This window comes from Falco cherrug, chromosome 19 (genome assembly GCF_023634085.1).
Source record: "Falco cherrug isolate bFalChe1 chromosome 19, bFalChe1.pri, whole genome shotgun sequence".
NCBI lineage: Eukaryota > Metazoa > Chordata > Aves > Falconiformes > Falconidae > Falco > Falco cherrug.
Genome location: NC_073715.1, coordinates 5,122,485 through 5,137,433, shown reverse-complemented (window position 1 = coordinate 5,137,433; position 14,949 = coordinate 5,122,485). Strand labels below are relative to the sequence as shown.

The 14,949-nt window shown below is 55.9% G+C and overlaps 1 protein-coding gene across 1 annotated transcript; it reads left to right on the top strand.

Annotated features, from left to right (window-relative positions):
* Positions 1 to 11,732: 11,732 nt before the first annotated feature.
* On the top strand, positions 11,733 to 14,894 carry RACGAP1 (Rac GTPase activating protein 1). The gene is made up of 3 exons (XM_055697247.1): positions 11,733 to 11,775; positions 13,651 to 13,804; positions 14,584 to 14,894. The coding sequence occupies exons 2-3, from the start codon at positions 13,726 to 13,728 to the stop codon at positions 14,892 to 14,894; spliced, it is 390 nt and encodes a 129-aa protein (XP_055553222.1). The 5' UTR covers positions 11,733 to 11,775; positions 13,651 to 13,725.
* The last annotated feature ends 55 nt before the right edge of the window (positions 14,895 to 14,949 follow it).

The window sequence follows — 14,949 nt, the reverse complement described above, 5'->3', positions numbered from 1 at the left end:
GCCCCTGGCCAGGAAGGATGCAGCTGCATCCTTGGAGTCGAGTGGAGCGTGGGGAGCGGGAGCGTTTCCGTGTTGGTTTTTTTCAGGGGAGCCACGTGAGGGTTGTGTTAATTCCTGCTGGGAGATGCAACAGAACCAGCTGTGGGATAGGTGGGGAACTAACAATTAGCCTCAGGTGATAATTGATAACAGCGAGACACCCAGCAGGAAGGCGGGTAGCCCAGGGGTGGGCTGGGACCGGGGAGGGATGGGCAGCGGGGTGTAAGGAGGAGGAGGAGGAGGAAGAGGAAGAAGAAGAAGAAGAAGAGGAGGAGGAGGTGGTGATGGTGATGGAGAAGGAGGAGGAAGAGGAGGAGGAGGAGGTAGTGGTGGTGGAGGTGGACGTGGACGTGATAATGGTGAAGATGATGGTGGTGGTTGTGATGATGAAGGAGGAGGAGGAGGTGGAGGTGATAATGGTGATGATGATGATTGGTGATGATGGTGATGGTGGTGATGGTGATGAGGTGCTGTGGCTGCATCCTTCCCGTACAAAATGGGTGCTCAGCCCCTGCATGGATTCAGGAGCCTCAGGCGTGCCCACAGATCCAATTAACAGGGAAAAAAAGTAATTAAGGGAAGGTGCTGCAGTGCTGAGGCTCCCAGCGCAGGCTCCGGCAGACAGGCAGGCTCTGGCTTGTCTTGGGAACACCTGGGGAGCTGGGGCCAAGGGATAACTCCAGCCCTGGGGCTGTTTCCTCACCTTTGAGCAATGCCCTCCCTGCCGCACCCTGCGCATCTCCCTGCGTTCCGGGAACAAACCTCCATCCCGCTTCTTGGAAGAGCATCCCCAGGGAAGAGCATCCCTAGGGCACGGACGGGGTTGCGAGCGTGGGTAAGAGATGCTTTTTCCAGGCTTTTTTGGGGTTGTGCCCTGCTATCGCTCCTTCCATCCAGGCAGCCCTGGCTTGCAAATTGCTTCTTTATCTGCACCCGCCGCCCTGCTGCCGTGCAAGAGGCAATTTAATTCATAATGGTCTATTAAGTACTGTGGGTGCTGGAGGTGCTGGGTGCCGCCATTTGCCTTCCTGGGGGGTGACGGGCAGGGGGGTGACTGGCCCTGCAATCTCCAGGGTTGCATTTGTGTTGAAGGTGAGAGATTTAATTTAAAGGCCACCGGTGTGTGGCATTGCCACCAAGCCCTCGCTGCCGGGGCGGCAGAGGCAGGGCTTTGGTGTTCAGCCGTTCCTTGGCAGGATGGTGCTGTGAGCCTGGCATCGCTCTAACCCTCAATGCCAGCTGCTTTTTGCAAGGCTGGTCCAGTCTCGCAGCCCCGTCTGTCACCCCCATCCCATCCAAACCAGAAATCCTGGGGGAGAAGGGGAAAAATTCAAGCCCCCCTCCCCCTTAAACCTGAGCTGGATGGCAGGATCTTCACATCCCATGATCTCTGCTAATGGGTGGCAAATTGCTTCCATCAGCTCTGGTATTACAGATTGCTCATCGGAAATTGCTTCCAGGAGCCTGTTTTGGGGCCAAACTCTTCCTGGGAGCTTGGGGAAATAACCATCAGCATTTTTAGCCACAAGAAATAGGATTCAAATGCAGCGCTGGGGGACCTTCCCAGGATTTTTTACACGTGCTTGCCTCGCTGCTGGGGTGGCTCCAGCATCAGGGGGCCGTTGGCATCTGCGTGGGGCTGGGTACCGCTTCTCCTGGTCCCCACCAGCCATCCCCATTGCTTTGGGCCGCTTCTCAAGGCGTTCCTTGCTCCAGCTCTGAACCAAGAGCAGTTCCATTGCCTCCACCTAAGTCCTGGTAGAGGTCCAGGGCATCCTAATTCATAAGCGCATGGCTAATTATCTGCTGGAAGCCAAAGCCTCAGCATCTTGGGGAGACTAACGAGGCTATTAGCAGGGCTGCTCCTTGCCATTGCTGGCTCGGGCTGGCCCAGAGCACGTTGCCATCCCGGGTCGGCAAGCGGAGGCAGGGATAAGCCTCACTTTGCAGCTTTTGGCACCTATTTGCTTTTGTCTTTTAAAGCATGCCGGAGCAATTCCCAGCCTTTTCCAAAGGAAACCACCGCACCTGAATCCTGGGAAACGAGACTGTGGGATTTCCAAACCCAGTGCATCCCCGCTGCCCGCGCGGCCGTCGCTGTGAGGGGTCGGAGAGAGCCTGGCCAGAGGGTCAAGCTGGAGCTGCCACTTCCAGGAGTCACCGGTGGGGTTATCCTGAATAAAAATGCCACTGTTGCCCATCAGCAGGTCGCCTGCCTCCCCGCTCGGAGCGGCTGGGTCGCTCGCCCCCGTGCAGGGTGTCTCCGTCTGATTGATGCTGTGCTGCGCTCTGCTCTCGCTTGCACCCGCTTGGCTCTCCCGGCGCGCGGAGCCGCCAGTCCATTAAACACTGAGTCATCCTCAGCGGCATTTAATTTTGTGAGGGGCAGCAGTTTGGATAATTAAAGGCCTCCGTGGCCAAAACCCAAAGCCGGTGGCGGTGGAGGAGGATGAGGACACCCAGCAGCACAGACTGGGTACCACCGCCTCGGCGGCGAGGGAGGGGGGGGTCCCCTCTCCCCCTTGCATTTTGGGGTGATTTTGAACCTTTTCCTGCCCCAGATGAGGGATTCCTCGCTCAGGTGAGCGCAGGGATGCTCTGTGCTATTTCTGCCCGGATTAACCACGTCCCTGTGGGGTCTCCCGTGGGCAGACACGCTATCGGGAGGCCTCAGCTTATTAAAAGGACAAGCTGTTGGGGTAGCTGGTGCTAAAGCCATGAAAGCTTTTCTGAACTGGAGTTGAAGGCACTAATATCGCTGCGCTCTGCGTGGGTGAGAAATTAGACAAGAGTTCCTCCGTGCTGATGGCGTTGGTTTTTTGGTGTTGGGTTGTTTTTTTTTTTTCCCTCCCTTCTATTCATCTTTCTCAACAATTATCTTTTATTTTGATATCTTTCTATTTAAACCTTCAGAACCGCGCTGGGGATAAAAAGGAGGCTGAATCGCTTTAACAACCAGGCACCTTGCAGCGCGAGTGCGCGGGACCCGGAGGCACGGGGGGCGATGGGGAAGGTGGCTTGGGCTCTCCTAGGGGTTTCAGCAGCAGGAACCATCCCCAGGACCAGGAGATGAACTCCCCGGGGCCCATCTCCTGCTGGAAGGCAGGTAACACCTCGGCAGCCTCGGGAAGAGCTGTGTCGCTGCATCTGTGTTGTACCAACATTGCACGTCGGGGGCTGAAGACCTGGGGTTTCCTCCTCCTGCGGCTCGTTGCCCTCCGAGATGGGTGCCTCTCACCTGCTTTGGGGCTGCTGTGGCTTTCCAGTCCTTTCGGGGCTGTTTCCATGCTTTTGCCATCCTGGAAATCTTGGGATTGAGCAGCGGCAGCTCTCCAGAGTTGTGAACGGCGCATCGCGAACCAAAGGCAGATGGAAACCCTGTGGAAAGTCACTGAGTTGAACGTGCTGCTTCATTAGCTGGAGCAATTAGCATGAGGCAAGGCAAAACCACTGGCTGCTGCTCGGCCGTCCTGCAGCGCTTTCCCCGCACATCCATTCCACCTTGGCTGGCTCCTGCCTTCCTCACTTGTCTTATCCCTCATCTGGGACACACGCAGTGCCAGGGCTGCTCCCCTGGACCGGAGGGTCTGAAGATGCTCAGGCTGGATGGGACCTGGAAGCGGGCGACAGAGACCAAACAAACTCATTTCACAGGCTGCTGGGTCAAGCGGGGACCTGGGGGGCTGCTGCTCCCGGGTCCTCGCTGTCTTCGCTGCTCCGATATCCATCTGGGAAGCCGAAGCTGGTTTGGAGCTGCGGGAGAAGAAATGCCCCGCGGGGTCGGTGGCCATGCCGGCCCCCGACAAAGGCCGTGCTGCAGCCCCAGGCCACGGGCATCACATGCGTGGGCATAGGGGTGGGATGCCGGGATGCACGACGCATGGCACAGGGCAACAGGATCCCCCAGCTCCTGCCTGGGTGCGGATCCAGCCCGTGGCCGTTCTCTGCTTGTCCCCGTGTCCTTGTCACCACCACAGAGCCCGTTCAGATCACATTTTCTTTTATTCCCTCTGACACCGGTTGTGGTCACAACAAAACTCATCTCATTAAGGAAACGCTGAGGCTAGCGGGAAGGGGAAATGGATCCCCCAGCTGGTAAGTGCCAGGGCCATGGCCCCGAGTGCTGCGGATGCGTGATGGAGAAGGCAGCTCGTGCATCTTAGGCGTGCGAAGATGCTCCAGCAGCTCGAGAGAGGGTGCAGGAGCCAAAGGGTTAACGCTGCCAGCGTGCAAAAATCCTCCAAACAGCACCGATGGGAGCAGCTCTCTGAAAGCTGGCAAACAAATTAAAGCAATGTTGCAACGAATGCGTTTCTTTGCAGCAGAGAGAGGAGGCAAAGCAGCGCTCAAAGGCTGAGGAGACAAAGGCGGTGCAGATGGGTGCTGGGGGACCCGGCGAGCGCCACGTGCGCTGCGCCTCTTGGCTCCGAGCTAAGCTGAGATTTGCTGCTCCAGCTCCGTGACAGCGGCTGGAATAACCTGGGGAGGATTTATAGGAACCACAGGAGAGCCAAAGGGGGATGGAACCTGCCGGGGAAAGGCTGGAGCTGGAAGTTCCTCCCATGTTGCTGCTCCTTGGTGTTGGTGTCCCATTTCTCCAGGAGGAATGGTGGTGGGCAGGGAGGAAATCGAGCGCTATATGCTCCAGGCGTATAGAGCAGCGCGTCTGCCACGCAGCGGTCCGGCTTCTCCTTAAAAACACGGTCCCACTTGGCTGCTTCTTGCCTTGAAGAGAAATTAAAGGGAGAGATGCAAATCCCCTAAAACAACAGAATGAAGCCGGTGGCCGCGGTGGCCCTGGCAGAGCCTGGGCTGGTTGGGATGAGTTTGGGGGGTGGGGAAAGTGCTGGTGGAACTGGGCAGAGGTGGCACAGGGCTGGGACCGGTCCCCAGCATGGCTTGGCCTTGTTGTCCCCCGTTTACAGAAATAACACATTTCTCTCGTTATAAATGGGGATGGGGGGGGGTGTTGGTGTTGCTCCCCTCCCTCAGCAGCCAAGCCCGTGCAAGGAGCAGATGGAGCCCATCTTGAACGTGCAATCTCAGCAAAAGCAAAGCCAATAAGCGAGTTAATTACCAGCACGTTATGTGAGAGCCGGGGATTCCCAAGGGATTGTGGAGACGAAGCAGCCGTGCTGGGGCTGGGGTACCCGGCTGGCCGCTGCGGGAGCTGAGCTGCTCTTCCTGGGGATGAGTTGCCTGCAAAACCCCCTCGGCTCTGCAGCTATCCAGGCTGTATCCGTCCCTTTCCCTGCGGTTTTCCTGGCGGCGTAAATGCCGAGCAGTGGCTGCTTGTGGCTCTGCCTGTGGGAAACAGGAACCCACCCGAGGGCAGAGCATCCCTGGCCTTCATCTCACCGCTGAGCAAAAAAATTAGGAGAGAAAGCGAGGCAGCTCCGGCGCTCCCCCGTTTAAAAGTGAATTTAAACTCAGCTTGGAAGACCGCTGGCCCCTCACCCACTGCCTTTGGGGCAGCTTTGCTGTGTCCCCTGGCCGTGCAGTGCCCACCCAGCCATGCCAGGGGCTTCCCGGTGGGAATGCCTGCCGCTGGACCCTGGGGGTGTGCTGGTTTTTTCCCTCCTCGGTGCTTCTGCTCTGCTCCCCATCAGCTGAGCTAACGAAGTTCGGCCTCGTTAAATCCACAGACGGTTTCAGACCCGGTCACCCCGGGCTGGCTCGCAGTTCCCACCTCTCCCCGTGCGTATCCACCTGGGAGATAAGGATGGAAGCAGCTTTAATTCCTGACTGCCAGCTCTCCTGCCCACTCACCCTCCATAAATATTGCACCAAAATTTGGGTGTCAACGTGCCAAAGCCAAAGCTCCGGTCCCGGATCCCACTGGATCTCCTTCCTCTGTGCCTTTTGTCTCGTTACGCATCCAATTCCGTTAAACAGCTCACCTGCTGCAATCGCAGCTCTGCTCCGGATTATCGCTGACCTCCGGGCTAGCCCCCTCCTCCCCCCGCCTGGCCTGGGCTGGGAATCGAGGACTCAGAAAAGGCGCCGTCATTTCCAGGCCTTGAATTGTCATTGATCGTGGGGATCGATACTGGAGCCTGCCTTGGCTCTGCATCCGCCAGGGTCTGGCAGGATCCTCCTCGCCGGCATCCCGCGGGTACCGAGGTGCTGCCATGTCACCCGTCAGCCCAAACCAGGATTTGGGGACACTCCTGGTGCAGCAAACCTACAAAAAAAGGGGAGCACCAGAGGCTCTGGCTGCGCTTAGCCTGGCTGAAGATCCTCTTTCCAGCGCAGCGGCCAGGCTGGAGGAGCATGGCTCGCGGTGCCCGGGGGAGGGCTGGTGTTGGGGTGGCATCACCGTGCTGCATCTTGCCCATCCGCTGCACCTGGGTTTTGCTAGAACCGGTTCCCCTGGCTCCAAAACCCCCCAAGAGCTAAGGGCTGCTAGCTGACAGCGCACAAACACCCTCCGGAGAGGGCAGTGCCGGTGGGAGCCGCTTGGCTGGGCCGTGGGGGGCAATTGTGGCATGCACAGGGAGGATGCTCAGCGCTGCCGGGCTCTGCCAGACCCTGCGGACACGGGTCAGATGCTGCCGCAGCGCCAGAGCGTCGCTCCTGATGAAGCCTCGAATTTCAGGGCTGCTGTAAGGGGGGGCAGAGGCTATCGATTGGGGGTGGGGGGGGAGAAACAAAGGAGGGAAGGTCTCCAGCACCCTTATTGCTGGCTATAGAGCTGGCCGGTGGCACGTTAGAGCTGATTATTCCCCCCTTTACGTCCTCCCCGGCAGCATCTTGAGTGTCATCTCTTTTATGAGAAGATCAAATTAAAAAAGAGATGAGTGGCACTCAGATGGAGAAGGGTTTGAGCTCGAACGCGGCACATATATCTGTTATTCATCCTGTTCCGCTGGAAAAGCAGCTCTCCCGGGCAGCTTCAGGTGCTGTTTAGCTTCCAGGTCTCCAGATTCCCCAGTTTGGGGGTGGCTCTGGCAACACGGTTTGATCGCTATCACTTCGAAATCCATAAGAAATGTCATCTAAAGTGCAACAAATAACATTCTGATTATCTGCTGGATCCTAATGCTACTCCCTGGAGATAACAAGCTGCAATTTTCCCCCTGGGCCATACAATAATCACCCCAATTACTCCCAAGCAGTGGTTATTAAACTCACGGCACTGCTTTCATTTATAAAGCAAAAATAATTAAGCAGGTGTCTATGTTCGCTGTTTGGCTGGGAGTGACCGGGGTTATTTCTGCTTTGTTCTGGGAAAGAAACTCTTCGGTGGCGATGGAAAACCTCCGTGGCTTTTCTGCTCCGTGCGGCACAGTTCTGTCAAGAACAGCGCAGAGAAGCCACCGGATGATCGACCAAATAAAATGCAGTTGGTGTCTGTTAACGCTGGGGTTGGTATCCCAAAGGATGTAACCTCTATCCAACTCTAACATCAGAGGGATTTAGGCAGAGAGCGTGGTTAGCGAGGCTGGGATGTGACGGGCATACGAAATCACACACGAAGCCCTTGCAGAAGTTGACGTGCCGGTTTGGGGTAGCTGGGCCGGTGCCGGGACACCGGTGCCCCGTCTCCATCGTACCCCATCTCCATCAGCCTCCGGGAGGAGGGAACGCTACCCCCTTCCCTACATCCCAGGGCAAGCCCCCAAAGAGAGCCACGCTGCAGCGGAGCGTCGCATGTTGGCTGTGTCTCTGGATGCACATGCGAGCTCGCTCTGCACGCGTGAGCGTGCTCCTGCACCCACAGCCAGGCTTGCAGAGACGGGGAGGCTTCCTGCTTCGGTAGAAAGAAGCAGTGAAAGCGGAGAGAGGGATGACCAGGACGGAGGGAGGCAGTGCTGGTGAATTATGCATGACACGGGGAGGAGGAGAGCCGTTATCTGCATGGACAAAGACCTGTGCCAGGCAGCCTGGCTCTCTCCTGTACCTGTACCTTCCTTTCGCCCGCGCTTTATCTCCGCTCCCAGCTTGTAATTCAGCCCAAATATCAGAGGAAGCTGGAAGATTAATTTTCTCTGTTTGCATGGCAAAGGAGAGGGGACACGCTCTCACTCCAGACTCCCAGCTGCTTAATCTGCCACCGAGGCCTGCCGAAGGAAAAGGCAAAAATTTATCAGCCTTGGCAAGTCGCCGGCGTGGGGAGGGCTGTTCGGCCCCGGCAGCTGCGCTGAGCCCAGGGCTGCACGCCGGCCCCCCACAAGTGGGTTGTGGGCTCCCACAGCAGGGCTTTATGCATGGGCAATTCTTTGGGACCACCAGGAAAATACAAACCCTTCCCCTCGCCCCCGTGTTCCAGCCCAGAGGCATGCAGGAGGCTCGGGAGAGCCGGAGCGGTTCGCTGCCCTGCCACCGAGCATGACCCCCGCGTCCTTCCAGTGTGGGAGCGTTCATGGCTGCGAGTTGCTCAAATATTTAAGAGATGACAACTGTATTAGTACCAAAACGAGATAAAGATCCCTTGAGTTTATAGCAGGAAACATCATCTCAGCTCTTATTTTCTACCTCTCTCCCTCAGCTTACTCCCTGGCTTAAATGAAATCATAAATATCAGCCCACAAAGGTCCTTTGTCACTGCACACAGCTCCCGGCGACAAGAGGTCATTCATTAAAAGCCAGATGAAGGCAAGAGAGACTCCCATTGTTTTTTAACGAGTTCAGGGTAAGGCCGTGGCTCCTCCGCTGACATTAATGCGCTGTTTCACTATGAGGAGCAGAGAGGATGGACCGCGCGTGGCTGCAGACAGCTTTGGCCGATCCCATCCGAGCCGCCAGGCACCGCTGGAGGAACGACGCTGGGTCCACGCCGGCAGGAGATGACAGATAAACCCGGTTCATCCTTTGGAGCGACACGGCTCCTTCGGCACCCTCCTCGCCGGCTGCACGGGCAAGGCGCCCGAGCAATATTTTGCACAGACGAGGGATGGCTGAACCCCGCAGCTCCCACCCAACGGCATGAGCGTGATGCCATCTGCCGGCCTGTGGCTCGGGCCAGGCATGAAAAATCCAAAATTAATTCCCCAAAATGTCCAGCTTCCTCCAGTTAAACCCAGGCTGCCCTCCCTGCTCAGCCTGCTGGCTATTTTCCTCCTGCTACTGAATCATTTTTGCAACCCAATCTGCATTAACGCATCAATAGAAATGCACTTAAGATCATCTGTCCTCCCTTTTTTTCCCCTGGAGAAAGGTTGCCGTCTTCAAGTTTCTAGTTCTGCTTTCTTCCCCGCATCCCCCCCCTCCCCCTTTTTTTTCTTTTTTTTTTTTATGACTGTTTATGAAGGCCATCATGCGCTAACTGGTTTTGGATTAAAAGGAACTTAATAAAGGTTTCCCCTGAGCGCAAAGCTGCACAAATGGGTTTGCAATTCTGGAGTTAATTACGCAGGAGCTGGGCAGAGAGATTTGTGTTTGCAAAGCTTCACCAGAGGATGAGGCTGGCGGGGAAAGGTTTGTTATTGCAGGGTCACTCGCTAGTACGGCGAGGCGCCGGGGCAGATTTCTTTGTATCCTGCCCCCCAAAATCGAGGCATAGGGTCACTGGAGAGCCCACTGGCATCGGCATAAACAAAAATCCCGGTCGCGTCACGGGGTCCACAAGTGCTGCCCAGCAAAGGAGGATTCTCCGGTGGCTGGAGGAGGCGACCGGGCTAAAGACCAAAGGGAGCAAGACTGCAGGAGGAACTGGAGGAGAATTTCTGCTGCTTGAAAATGTGAAGTGCTTCCGCCAGTAATCGCCAGAATCATCAAATTAGCATAAATTCTATTAACGGTTTCCCAGATGAGACATTTCAAGGCTTCTCCCTCCCCTCCCTGACACAAACAAAAGAGAATATAATTACTTTGCAACAAAGCAGCTCCTGAAAAGGCCCTCAAGCCTTTTGCCTTCTCTCTCTTGGAATAGCTGTATCTGCAAGGTGCTTCTGACCCCTCTGCTCTCATCATGCATCAGGCAGGAGGGAGGAAAGAAAAACTACAAAGCTTTTAGGGACCAGGGCTGGGACGGAGCAAGTGGTGTGGTGGCCCATTGGCCACGGCCACATCACATCAGCAGGCGAGGGGGGGCTTCTGAGAAGCTTTTTTGGGGGGGTACACAAGCCCCTGATGCCCTTGGAGCTCTCACCCGTCATGTTTCAGAGGAGGATTTGGAAGTACAATGTCTGAACACATATGGAAGAAATCTAATTTGTGTAACACTGAAACCCGGCATCTAACGCAGTAACTCACTACAAGCACCACGGGGGCAATAATCTAAAATAATGTGCCTTTTTATCGGCATGAGATTGCGGATGACAATTTAAAAAGAGGGGAGAATTTGCTTATGAGCATAAGCCTCCTTAACTCTTAAGAATGACACTAAAACAACTCGCCTGCCTATAAATATGATCTGCCAATAGAGACATCTTTGCTGCGAAGATTTAATTACAGGCAGGAGCTGCAGGAGGCCCCGGGGCTGACACCAAAGCAGCTGAACCTCTTCAGAAATGGGGGGGCCGGGATGTGCCAGGCCGGGATGTGCACGCACAAGAGGCTCTCAGCAGAGCCAGGTGTCACCATCAGCCTCCAACCTGCTTTCCAGACTGGGGTAAATGGGGCTTTTGGGTGATTTTTCCGTGCCGTGAGGTCAAGTATCAAGGTCAGCGCCTTCCTCTCACTCCACCGTGGACTCGGAGGATGCGTCTCTTCCAGGCCTCCGTTCCCCTATAAAACAGATAATTTTGACTATCTTCCTGAAGGAAGCTTCGTTAATGTTTACTTTTCAGAAGACCTTGAGGCTTTTTACAATCTATTATGAATTAATTATTATTAATTAAGTTAAAGCAGACTATATAACCTAAATAAAGCACTTCTGACAAAGCAGCTGGGTGCTGGAGAGCAATCTGCTTTACGAACTCCCTTTCCCACTTAGCAATTTTAAGCATTTAGTTCCGCTTTCTAATTGCTAATATCTATTCTTCCATTACCCGCTGTTTTGTTTCTGATCTAAAAGATTAAAACGCATTGTTATTTTATGATTATGCGATTTCTCTTCTCGTCATCGTCGGCTTTGGCTCTGTGTTTGGTCGGTTTGCATATTAAATGTCTGCAAATGGAGGGCTCCTACGTGGCTCAGGACAGCGTTTCACCGCTCGGTTGCCGGCTGTTATTCCGACTGACGTTTCCGAGGCAGAAATCAGTCGAGGCTTTGTATTTTTGAAGCGACAAGATGTAATAAACGAGCTCCCGGTGAAATATCCACGCTCTGAACCAGCTGCAGGCCGCATCCAGGCCTGGCGGTGCTGTGCAGAGCGGCTGCCAGGGGGCTCAGGCCCACCCGTGCCGTGGGACAATGGCTCAGCTTAAAACCACAGCCGGGGTTTTGCCTAAGAACAGGGTTTTTCTCCCCAAAACAGCCCTTCTGGTGCCCGTGGCCGCGCTCGGGCCCGCAGAGCAGCGGGAGGCCTAGGCCCTGCCGGCGTCCCCGGCCGGCTCCGTTGCTAAGCAACGTGGGCCGGAGCCGGCGACCAGCAGTAAAGATGGCGCCCGGCCGGCTTCATCACTCGGCTGTAGGGGCCGCCGCGCCCGCCTGCGCGCCGGGGAGTTGAACGCACAGGCCACGCCCTCAACGGACATGGTGGCGGCTTGGCTTCAGGCGCCGAGCGAACAGAGCCAATGAGAGGCCGGGAGGGCGGGGAGCACGCTGGGATTGGCTGGCAGCAGCGATTCAAACCCAAGTGCGGGCGGTTGGGTTGGGCGGTTGGAGCCGGAGCTGGGCCGGCGGCCCCGGTAAGTGCGCGGGGGGGGAACCGGGGCTCCAGCGGAGTGTCTGGGGGGGTCCCCGGTGAGTGCCCGGGGCGGGGGGGGAGGGTTTAGGAGAGGGGATTCTCCGGTGAGTGGCCAGGGGGGGGTCCCGGGGGGGGGGGGTCCCCGGTGAGTCCCCAGGAGGATGGGGGTCCCCGGTGAGTGGCCGGGAGGCGGGGGGGGTCCCCGTGAGTGGCCGGGAGGGGGGGTCCCCGGGGGGGGATTCCCCGGTGGGTGGCCAGGGAGTCCCGGGGGAGCCCCGGGTAATTGCCTGGGAGGGGCCCCGCGGGGGTCCCCCGGTAAGTGGCCTGGGGGGGCCCAAGGGTCGGGGGATCCCCAGTGCCCCCCCTTAAGTCAAGGAGGTGCAGGTGGGGGGGCCTTGCCTCTGCCCCCCCTCACAGCCCCCCCAGCCCCCAAGGCCGCCATGTGGCTATGGCCCCCACCCCGGCGAAGCCCAGCGCTTCCAGAACCTTCCATGGAGGCCTCCACAGTGCTCCGCTGGCTCCTCATCCTCCCTCCCGGCCTCTCCCAGCCCCTTCCCGCACCTGCGGGTTGTCGAGGGACGGCTTAATTAGCCGAGACCATCCCTCCTGCTCCCGCGTTAACAAATTAATTTCCGCGGTGCCGGGCTGGAGACTTTCCCACGCATTTTCCAGGGAAAATGTGCTGAGGCCGGAATTCTGCCGGTGCCGTAAGTTCTAAATATCAAATTCTTCAAATTTCCCCCAAACGCTGCTTCGGGTTTGATCTGCCGAGGCCTTGAGGGTTTTGGTGGCCTAAGTAGCCCCCGGGCTGGAGGAGGAGGAGGATGGTTTGGGAATCTTCATCCCGGAATTCCGAGCCCTGGAGCTGCCTCTCTCCATGGCTCTGCTGCCCGTCGGCTGTGGAGAAGCAAGGATCTTCGTCCCCTGGGGAAGAATTTGGATGCCCAGATCCCCAAAACTTCAACATAGTTTTATTTCTGCGGCTACTAAAACTCTGGAAAAAATTGGAAATCCACAGTGGATTCTCTTTTCCTTAGGCTGGGAAGGAAGGGATGGGCGGTTTATTTAGCCCTGGATCCTTGGTGAAAGAATTCAGATGCCCAGACCCCAAAACTCTTAATTTATTTTTATTTCTGCAGCTTCTAAAATTGTGGAAAATCCGGAATTCCAAAGTGGATTCTCTTTTCCTTAGGCTGGGAAGAAAGGGATGGGTCGTTTATTTAACCCTGGATCATTGGCAGAAGAATTTAGATGGCCAGATCCCCAAAAAACACAACTTTTAATGTAGTTTTATTTCTGCAGCTTCTAAAATTCTGGAAAATCAGGAATTCCAAAGCAGATTCTCTTTTTCTTTAGGCTGGGAAGACGCTCGCAGTTTGGAGGTGGGAAGGGAGGGCTGGGATGTTTATTTAGCTCTGGTTCCTTGGTGGAAGAATTTGGATGCCCAGATCCCCAAAAACCACAACTCTTAACGTATTTTTTGCTTGTGCAGCTTCTAAAACTGAAAAAAATCTGGAATTTTGAAGTGGATTCTCTTTTCCTCAGGCTGGGAAGGAAGGGATGGGCAGTTTATTTAGCCCTGGATCCTTGGTGAAAGAATTCAGATGCCCAGATCCCCAAAACCCACAACTCTTAATGTAGTTTTATTTCTGCAGCTTCTAAAACTCTAGAAAATCAGGAATTCCAAAGCGGATTCTCTTTTCCCATGGGCTGGGAAGGAAGGGTTGGGTGGTTTATTTAGCCCTGGATCCTTGGTGGAAGAATTCGGATGGCCAGATCCCCCCCAAAAAACACAACCCTTAATGTACTTATGCTTGTGCAGCTACTAAAACTCTGGAAAAATCCAGAATTCGGAAGCGGATTCTCTTTTCCGTAGGCTGGGAAGACGCTCGCTGCCTGGAGGTGGGCCGGGGGGCTCTGGGGTGGTCGCCGAGCCCCGGTTCCCGGCGGGATGATGGAGCCGGCGATGCGGAGCCTGTTGGAGCTGCTGGTGCGCCAGGCGGAGGTGCTGAGCGAGGGAAGCGAATGCCGTAAGTTCCACTCCAAGCGGGTGGTGTCGTCTTCGGACGCATCCAAAGCGCAGACGAACATCAGCTCTTGATGAAGAAGCTTTTGACGATGCCGTGGCTAATTAGACCGTGGCAGGTGGTGTGATGTCAGGGTTGGTTTGGGGTTTTTTTTCCTCATTTTGGAGAAAGATAAAGTCACGAGATGCATTTCCAGGCAGGGTCACATTCTGCTTGTAGTGAGCTGAGCTGATCCGCGCAGGGGCTCGTGTTGTGGCTTTTTTGGGGGGGCTGATCTGCACAGGGTCTCAGGGTCTAGTTTTTTTTTGGGGGGGGGGGGGGGGGGGGAGGGCTGATCCAGGCAGGGTCCCACGTGTTGTAGGATTTTTTTTGGGGGGGCGGCTGATCCAGGCAGGGTCCCACGTGTTGTAGGATTTTTTTGGGGGGGGGGGCGGCTGATCCAGGCAGGGTCCCACGTGTTGTAGGATTTTTTTGGGGGGGGGGCGGCTGATCCAGGCAGGGTCCCACGTGTTGTAGGATTTTTTTTGGGGGGGGGGCGGCTGATCCAGGCAGGGTCCCCTGTGTTGTAGGATTTGGGGGGGGGGAGGCGGCTGACACAAAGGGCTTGGCCTGAAAACCCACAGGAATTTGTGAACGTTGTAGCATCCATGTGTTTGCCGAAGGGCTGGTTTCTCCCCATTTCCATCGGGAGCGGGATACGTTCACGGCTCCCCGCTGCCCGCGGAAGGAGGGGTGCTGCGTCCCCTCGCCTGGGTACCTCAAGGTGTCCATCTTCTCTCCAGAGTTCATCGAGTTAGCCAAGAACTTTGAAGAGCATCGGCGAAAACTGCAGAAAACTGAGCACGAGCTGGGCAGGTGCAAAGATCTTCTCATGAAAACCGAAGCCGAGCGCAGCGCTTTGGATGTGAAGCTGAAACACGCTCGCAACCAAGTGGATGTGGAGATCAAACGCCGGCAGAAAGCCGAGACGGATTGCGAAAAGCTGGTGAGTAATTCCTTTATCACCGCTTTGCTCGTTAGGGCGTGGAGTTGCTCGTTAGGGCGTGGAGACAAGGTGATTAAACTGCATTCCCCTATGGAAAATAAGGACTGACACTTGTGGTGGGGTTTTTTTTGGTTTTTTTTTTTTTTCCTGGGGAGGAAAATTC